The 9,768-nt window shown below is 33.5% G+C and overlaps 1 protein-coding gene across 3 annotated transcripts; it reads right to left on the bottom strand.

The window, feature by feature from the left end:
- Nucleotides 1-519: 519 nt before the first annotated feature.
- On the bottom strand, nt 520-9,683 carry LOC134284082 (uncharacterized). Of its 3 annotated transcripts, none has more exons than XR_009995617.1 (2): nt 2,697-9,683; nt 520-2,616 (listed from the first exon to the last, which is right to left on the bottom strand). XR_009995617.1 is itself a non-coding variant. In XM_062842340.1 (2 exons), exons 1-2 carry the CDS (start codon nt 9,485-9,487, stop codon nt 4,768-4,770), a joined length of 3,339 nt encoding a protein of 1,112 aa, XP_062698324.1. In that variant the 5' UTR covers nt 9,488-9,683; the 3' UTR covers nt 520-4,767. The 3 variants fall into 3 exon arrangements, 2 of the variants coding, with proteins under 2 accessions (XP_062698324.1, XP_062698325.1); XM_062842340.1 differs by having other exon boundaries at nt 520-4,793; nt 6,175-9,683; XM_062842341.1 differs by having other exon boundaries at nt 520-9,183; nt 9,301-9,683.
- Between the last annotated feature and the right edge of the window lie 85 nt (nt 9,684-9,768).

The following is a 9,768-nucleotide window of genomic DNA, read 5'->3' as shown; positions in this document are numbered from 1 at the left end:
CCCCATGCGTAATTGATTTTTTAATTACGCTCCTTTCTAATATTTGCATCTCCCCCATCCGTGAGAGCAATTCTAATCTCTCCCCTACACGGATGATCAATTTTCCCTATGCCCCCATTTCGCCATCTCACATCTGCGAGATTAATTGAGCCTCCAGATCGAATGGTCAATTTATTCTCACCTCTGAGATTCGGACCTTCCAACAACTCTCCCCAAAACAGAATACAGAAAGGCTAAATCTCCGATGCATCATAGCATCCCCCATCCACATTCTCACATCTGTGAGATCATACCAAAATTCTGAGGAGAGCGAAATTACTCGCGAATTCAATCTCAAAATTTCTTCCCTTAGTGGCTGAGTCATCAAGGGCCACACCAACCATCATCATCCCCGAACTTGATTTTTCATGAACGCATCGGGCGATCGTAAATTTATAGTGTTTACTTTTCTTCGTCACCCGTCTTAGTTTTACGATCACTCATGCGTTAGAGTTTTCACGCCTTCTAAGCATGGATGCGTGGACGGTCGTCCATAAACATAATTTTACAATCCAATTATGATCGTCGTCTGTGATTACCTTTCTCTTTCGGGGAAGGTTATGCATTTCCAAGCTTTTTCTTGTTGCAAAAACAATCAGATCATTCTTCTCAACCCATTTTACGATCATCCCTTCATTTCCATATCGGCTTGAGGTTGTTGCATAATCAGCAAAAATCCTCTGCGTGTGAAGTCTTGTATAATTTACGACCCGAAAGAAAAACCTGTAGTTCTAGCCTCCCGTCGTTAGCGATCGGATTTCTAGGCAATTGTTTATTTCATCAAGACAACCCTGTAGGTACTTGAATTTCGTCACCCCGAATACAGGCAGAGAAGGCTTCAACATATGTTGAAAACCATGCCCAATGTTTATGCCATAAATTAAAAGCCGAGATCCCAAAATGTTGGTTTCCCTTTCTCGAGTCATTCTTGAATTCCTGACTCTTCTCCTTCTGGGCGCTTTCCGTCCGTGTTTCTAACAATTGGTGTCATTGTGCTCCACACATCGTGTGGGCTCAAGAAATCTTTTTCCTTTGGCATTCTTCATATCCCTTATTTCGTCATGAGCGAAAAATGCAAAATTGTTGCAATTGATTGGGGAAAAGGGTGACGTATGCCCCATTCCCGAAAAATGGCAAAAATTATCATCTTGGCAATAAATTGCTGAATCTCAATTCAGCGGTTTGTTGCATTCCCTTACTTTTCCCGCAAAAAAATTAAGAAATTTCTTAAAATTTCTTAATTTTTTAAAATGTTGGTCCTGTTTCTGGTCCTATGAGGTTTTTTCGTTTTTCGAATAAGAGTTGATTTACATACTGCTTTGCTTCTGCTTATAAATATTATATTTATAGTGCTCTTGTTTTGTTTCTATTGAATCTGATTCGATAATATCCTTGGCTGACCATTTTCTAGCTAATGTTAATCCTTACAAGTTTTAAAACTAGATTATTATTCTTCTTCTTTCCTAATATTTTTTTTTTATTTAACTAGACTCATACCTGTGATTCAAATGGCAACTGTTGACTCCGTATTCCGCTACCTCCTTCGCCTCGGAATTGTGATATAAATTACTTTGCTTTTTGATGAATCTCGATGTCTCGATGTTGTTGATCATGGCTGAGTCTTTCAGTGAGTCATTAGGGCAAAAACCAAGCATCTCCTTCTCGTTGCGTCGTTGTGTTTTTCGCTGATTATCATTAACTGTTGTGCGATCCCCATACTGCTTCTTTGATTTCTTCTTATGGTTGATCTCATTTGTTACGATATTTTCTCCTTGTCTGGGATTTCAATTCTACGTGATTCTTGAAACTTCTGCTTATTTCTGTTTATACCATGAGAAAAATCTTGTGCCCACTTGCTTTAACAGCTGTTCCATTGAAAACAGGATGTTCACGCATACTGTCCTTTTGATTCCAATTAATAGTCTTAAAATCATTGTGATGAAAAACGTATTTTGTTGGTTGTGTTTTTTTTTCGGTATATCGATAATTGGTTCTTGCTGCCTTAGGATGCTGTTGAAATTTGCGTATGTGACGACAGCTTGAAAAATGTGGCTTTTTCTGCTGAAATGTTTGTTGTATCTGTCGTTTATGAATTTAATGTCATCCTTCCTCTAATTGGTTGTGTTGTTGATACTTGTTCAGCTAAGAACATTTTGACTATTTCTTTGGCGGAAATTGTTCGTTGCTAGTGGCAATTGCAACTTTTGGAGTTATGCTACTGTTGAACCATCCTTTATTACATGCCAGCTACAAGAATCTTGATGTTTTCTCGTCCGAAAATTGGTATTACATGAAATGGTTGATGTGTTTGGGAAAAATCATCTGATTTGTTTTAAAGTATTTGCGATCATTTTTCGTCCCAAGAGGTTGAAAACCGCGTATTGACACTTTCTGCAACAATTTGCTTTGACTGTAGAAGATATGCTCCGTTGACCCTGATGTTTGATGTTTGATGCTCAGTTAACCCTTTTGACCAACCTAATCGACTCGCCAATCATGAACTCGTTGTTGATGCTGGAACTTTTCTTTCAATTACCGTACATCCCTGTTAATACGGTTTCGATGTTGCTCGTTGACCTCTGGTTGATGATTTCTGGAACTTTTTCTTTCAATTACCGTACATCCCTGTTAATACGGTTCCGATGTTGCTCGTTGACCTCTGGTTGCTGATTTCTGGAACTTTTTCTTTCATTTACCATACATCCATGTTTGTATGGTTGAAACTTGTTGCCTTTGAATTATTGTCTTATTATTCACACTTCCTAATGGCCTACGTTTTCTCTTGATTCTTATTCATCTAAAAGCTTCAAACGACTATTTTGGTTATTGATTATGAGCACTTTACAATTGATTTATTTTTATTGAACACACGTTTTAATGAATTGTTATGAAAAAAATTTCCAACAAATTCCCTTAATTGACAAAAACCATGCTAATTGAAATTTTCATCCCCCAGCATAAATGGAAAAAAATAATTCTCCAACATTTAAAATTGTTGAAAATAAAATAAATATCCCTTTCTAAAGATTTTTTGTAAAATTCTTATTTAACACAGTTTATTAAAAAGTTTTCAACTTTAACATTTTTAACATTTAAAAATTACTTTCGCAAAAATAATCCCCACGTCCCTATATTTTTTTATGTGACGATATTTTCTAATTTTGTACTTTTCGGTAAAAGAGAACTTAGCTCTTACAATTGATCCTGAAAAAAATATATATGTTGATGAGTCTGCTGATTTCTTACCCACATTCGTTCTTAAACATCCACTGCACGATCGCTTCTTCTTCATCCTGTGTCCGTTGCATTTGACCTATCATCTCTTCGTCTTCTCTCTTATGTGTCTGTTGCTTGTACTGCTGAATTTCAATTAATGCTTTTTTATGCGTCTTCTTCTGTAGATGAACAAATAGTTTATTAGATTTTATTTTTGTTTTCAGCACTTTTATTCTTATTCTTCCTCATATCGACTTGGTCATAAATTATCGATTTGAATCATTGATGCATGTTAAAATCAAATCTTTTTTTTTATATATTCATGATATGTTTATATGATTTTCTTTTTTTCTTTTTTTTTAATATTTGGAACAGGCAAGACCGACAGCCTTCTTCTTATCTTTGGGAGCAATATTTGGCTGTGTTTTTTTTTTTTCATTCAAGAACTTTATCGTACTGTTACAGTACCGTACCTTGATGAAATCAGGAAGTTGTTTTTTTTTTCCTGGCGGTAACTGGGTATACCAAACCGAACCCTTTTATATTTTTATTAGTTTACCATTACGAATTCATTTGGAATTGTTTCTTGTTTCATGGTCATGTTATTCATTCAAGAACTATTTGTATCACTGGATACAGTACCTTGACGAATCAGGAATGTTTCAATTCCTGGTGGTAGCTTGGTTTACCAGACCAGACCATCTTTTTATTATTATTATTATTTTTTTATTTCTGGACCTTAGGTATTGCTTGTTTTTTTTTTTTTCATGGCTCATTTGATATTCATTCAAGAACTATTTGTATCCTTGGATACAGTACCTTGATGAATCAGGAATGCTGTATTCCTGGTGGTAGCTTGGTTTACCAGACCCTGCCATTTTCGTTTATTCTTGTACTTATTCTCATTTTTCTTATATTTGTGGATATTTCATGCTTCATGGCATGCTCATTTTGTTTATTATTATTGTCTTATTCATTCAAGAACTTTTTAGTATCGTAAGATACAGTACCTTGATGAATCAGGAATGTTGTATTCCTGGTGGTAGCTTGGTTTACCATACCATTGACATTCTGTACCTCGGAAATGTGGAAAAAACAATTCCATATTTTTCATCCTCAAACATCTCGTGTCCATACCCTGCGCATTCATTCTGGTGTGCACTAACCTTGTCCAATCATTTCTTCAAACAAACAAACTTAAATAATTTGATAAAACTTTTTCATGATTTAGAATGTGGCATCATGGTACAGAATGTTACTTCTATTCGGAAATATATTCCTCAGATTCATTTGATCTTAATTCAGTGTTTTTATATTCATCCACATCATAGGTCCAATTATCTATCATGAATTCTTTAACGTCAATTTCCGATGACAGTTCTTCTTGCCATATTAAATCTTCATCTTCATCTATATCCATTGGTATGCCTTGGTCGAATTGATTTTTTTGCGAATTAGCATTTATCTGCTCTTCCAATTTTAACGGTGTCGTATCAGCCTCTGATTCTGAGTTTATATTTCGTTGTTCATTTTCTTGCCTTTCCAGATCTAAATTTTGATTATTTGAAATTTCATCGCATTGTGTAGCTTTTGATATGATTTTTTTAATTTGTCTGTCAATTTTGCCAACATGCTTTGGTACATTTATGATAGGAATTATTGATCCATTTTCAATAAATGCTTCCATAACTTCATCTACCTCTTTAAAAAATTTTACACATGCATCAATGTTTTTTATTCTGTTTGAACATTTCTTGCAAATTTTCCTAGTAACCATGTCACTAAGATATGATCCTTTCCCTAGATACCCCACAATCAGATTATTGAGTAATAAATCCGTTTGTATATCTATAAGACCTCTTTTTTGTCTAAAACACAATCTACAAATGGATAACGCGTTCAAAGCAAATATGCGATCGGTTGGAGTACTCATTTTTTTTTTAAACACTTACCTGATAAATACCCTTTGTGGTGTACCTAAAAATGTTTTGTTTTTTTTTTTTTGTTGGTTTTAATATTATTTATTTTTAATATTCTTGTATATATACAATATTTAGTTTTAATTAGATCAATGTCTTTGTTATTAACAAGGAAAACAAATATTCCCAAATTAGAATCTTTATGTATTAGCTGTAGTAAAACTGAATAATATTGAGAGAGAAAATTATTATAGTTATAAAAATATATTATGATATACAGTTATTAATATAAATTTAGATAGTTATTTTGTGTTATAGTTAATAAAATTTTATATAAGATTATTATTATTAGTATTTATTTGGGACACTTTACCACCCCTGTGGCATTCGTGTCCGGAGTTAAATGATGGTTAAATGTAAATAAATTATGTTAAACGATTAATGTATATATATTTGGTTTTTTTTTTTTTTTAAATATAATATAGTTATTTCTGCAATTGTTTAGGATAAAGACGAACCAGCCAAGGGCTGAAAGTCTCTTTAATATTGCTGTGTGCCTTCAAAATGCAAATATCAAATGCGGGAGCACCAAATGCGGTAAGATTTTCTAACAAGTAACCCGATGTCAGCGGGAGCATTTGAAACCTAGGTTGGTGATATTGACTATGGTTGCTAAGTTGCCTTTGGTAACACTGTGTTACCGCGTTTGAAGCGCATTTGGGCACCGTTTGCATCTTGAACGCACACTGCAATAAAGACAAATCAGTCAATCAAATTATTTCTGCAACGATATTTTTATTATACAATTATCTTTCATTACGTAACTTATTTCAGTTTTACGCTATGGGTATGTCTATATTGGGTTAGATTTTCAAATTTTAAAATATGAATGCCTAATCGTTATATTTTCGCAAACGATTATTGTGTATTTTTTCTAATTTTTTTCCATTTTTTATTATTGTGGTTTGCTCACTCGGCAGGTCTACAACTTCATACGGGCCTTTCCACAATTCTTGCAGTTTTTTTCCTGCTCCAATTGGGTTGGTTTTTACTAAAACTAATTCTCCCCACATCGGCTGCCAATTATTAGTTTGTCGGTCGTAAATTTCTTTTCGTGTAATTTTAGAAGCAACAAGATTTTCTTTGGCCTTGCCATGAACATTTTTGAAGTTTGCTTTCAATTCTTCCAAGTAGTCTGCATAATTTAGTTCATTGTTATTTGAACAATAAACTGAATTTGGGATTCTCGCTTTTCTCCCGTAAAGTAATTCATACGGGGAATAGCCTGTCGAAGAATTGATTGTCGTATTATACTCGAACGAAAAAAATGGTAGTAATTCGTCCCAAATTAACGGATTACTTACAATGTACTGTCTGAGGTAAATTTTCAATTCCCGGTTCGATCGTTCCACTAAATTAGCTTGTGGATGATATGCACTCGTGGTAATCTTTTTAATTTTTAAAATTTTGCACACATTTTTCATTAATGAACTTACAAAGTTTGAACCGTTATCGGTGACTAATTCTAATGGAGTACCGAAACGACAAATAAAATTTTCAACAAATGCTTTCGCAACTGTGTAACTTTCCTGATTTTTCATTGGCACCACTGTTAAAAATCTTGTCAAATCATCTTGTATTACTAAACCATACCTATTATTTTCTTCGGACACTGGTAAAACCACAATATCCATATAGATTTTCTGAAATGGTTCTTCTGAAGTTGTTGTAATTTTCATTGGTATTCGATTCGCCGGCCATATTTTATTTTTCTGGCATGAGTCGCATTGTCTAACATAGTTTTGAATATCTCTTTTCATATTTTCCCAAATAAATAATGGTCTTAAACGTTTAAGCATTCTTTCGCTTCCAACATGTCCTCCAAGTGGGGCATCATGGAATTCTTTCAGGACTGTTGCTCTATTTTCTGGTTCCACAAACATTCTGTCTGAATCAGAACTATACAAATGAAAAACTTTATTAAACTTTTTTGCAATATGGCATAATATGTCAAAATCTTGCGACGATTTTATTTTTCTGAAAGAGATTATTTGAATATTAGTACCAGAATTGGAAAAATCCACATTATTTCGTAGGATATTTCTCAAAGTATTGAATAACTTTCTAGATTCTAAAGCAGATTGTTTAGAACCATTTAGTATAATTCCCCATATCTTATCTTTTGGCATGGAAATTACTTCGCCTGAAAGAAAATCTTTAAATCCATGTGGTAGATCAATTAATTCCTGCAACTCTTTGAATGCAGTTCTGCTATTTAGAATTGCTATTGTAGCATCCACCTCGTTCAATTTCATTTTATTTTTATTAAATTTGAGCAAATTATAATCAACTTCTGAGTCAAAAATTTCTTCCTCATCTTTATTTTGCTCCACCTCTAATGAATCATCCAAATTAATATCAATGTTCATTAGGTCGTTAAATGCCGTATCATCGTCATTGCTTTGCATCTGGTTTTGATTTTGATTATCATCAGATTTTTCTTTGTCATCAGGCTTCTCTGCATCACATTTGTTTTCTGATAATTGTGTTGGAGGATGAACAATACTATTCTGGTTTTGGCATCTCTTTTGGAATCGTGTCAAAACTCCAATTAAATTAGACTCTTGTTTTGGTGCTTCTTCATCATTGTATTGTTGAGAATTGGTTTCCTTCTCAACTTTTGGCTGTTCAAGCCTGGATAAGAAATCTGCCACGACATTTTCTTTACCTTGCTTGTATCTGATTTCACAATTTAGTCCCTGGATTTTCAACCTTAGTTTAGAAAGGGTTGAAGAATTTTCTTTTAGTCTCCATATGGCAATTAATGGTCTATGATCCGTGTACACAATAAATTTTTGATTGAAAACAAAATGTTTAAAATATTCAATAGCCCATACAATTGCAAGCAATTCTTTTTCAATTATATAGTACCGAAGCTCGGCTCCAATTAATGCTCTACTCGCATAAGCAATTGGATGATCAGTTGTTTTCTCATTTGAGAGAACTGCTCCAATAGCATAGTCACTCGCATCTGTGGTAATAACGAAAGTATCCTGATAATTTGGACGCACTAATATTGGTTCCGATATTAAACATTCTTTTAACTGATTGAATGCTACATCACATTCGTCCGTCCATCTAAATTTTACATTTTTCTTAAGCAGATTGTTCAACGGTTTTCGCTTATCTGCCATATTAGGAATGAATTTTCCATAAAAATTTACCGTTCCTAAAAATGATCGAACACCTTTAATTGTTTTTGGTTTTTCCATCTTCTGAATAGTTTTAATATTCTCATCTGTAGGTCTAATTCCATTCTTATCAATGATATGGCCTAAGTATTTTATCTCTGTTTTGAGAATATTGCATTTCTCAGGCTCTATTTTCAAATTATTCCTTTTAAGAGCTTCTAGAACTTTACATAAATTCTCATTATGTTCCTGAATTGTTTTTCCAAAAATAACAATATCATCCAGATACACAAAAGCTTTGACTGGTTGAATTTCGTATAAAATTGTATTCATTAATTTTTGAAAAGTTGATGGACTGTTTTTCAAACCCATTGGCATGCGATTGAATTCAAAGTGTCCCTTAGATGTTGAAAATGCTGTTTTAGATGCATCTTTTGGGTTAATAGGAATTTGATAGAATCCTGACTTAAGATCGATTGAAGAAAAATATTGGCTATCTCCAATGTTATCTAAAATTTCATTGATTAGTGGAATCGGAAACACATATTGTTTTGTTATCGTATTTAGTGCTCTGAAATCTACTACAATTCGATATCGCTTGTTACCATTAGCGTCATCCTTTTTGGGCACACATAAAACTGGAGCATTCCACGGACTCTTGCTTGGTTTGATTATCTTTAATTTCAGCATCTCATCAATTTGTTCATCAATGTGCCTTTTTGTGGACTCTGGCATTCTATATTGCCTTTTATTTATTGGTATATTCGTCGTTGTTTCTATTTCATGAGTTGCCATGTTCGTGTAAGTTAAGTCATCGCCTTCTATGAAAAACAGATTATTGTAGCGTTTTATGATACATTTGATTTCATCCAACAACCCATTGTTAAGGTGTTTCAAATCCACAATGCTTAGTATTTTGTTCATTCGTTCTTGACCTTTTAACATTTGGCAGCTTTTGTGTTCCAATAAATCATAATCTCTACCACTATCCAAATCCAATTCCCTTGTGACTTGATAATCCTCTTCTTCGTTTTGTAAATCCATGCTGTTAAAATTTTGGATTTTATAATTCTCATGTCTTGCATTAAAATTTATTGCATTTCGCTTAGCCATTGTTTTCATTTCCGATTGCGTGTTGTTAAAGAAAGAGATTTCATTATTGCGATTATATTGACGATTTCTTAGATTGTCACTGATCAGTTCTTCCTGTTGGTTATTGCTGTCTCCACATTTTTTTAATGCAATATAGTCAAAATTTTGACTAACAAAGACAGTGTGCTGTTTTATGAAATCTGCACCAATTATTCCTGAAACTGGGAGATTTTCAACGACGTAAAATTTGGTATCAAAAACGGAATTTCCCACAAGTAGTTGCAGTTTTGCTGATCCTATCGATGAAATAG

Source organism: Aedes albopictus, chromosome 3 (assembly GCF_035046485.1).
Source record: "Aedes albopictus strain Foshan chromosome 3, AalbF5, whole genome shotgun sequence".
Lineage (NCBI taxonomy): Eukaryota > Metazoa > Arthropoda > Insecta > Diptera > Culicidae > Aedes > Aedes albopictus.
This window is presented reverse-complemented; position numbering and strand designations above follow the sequence as displayed.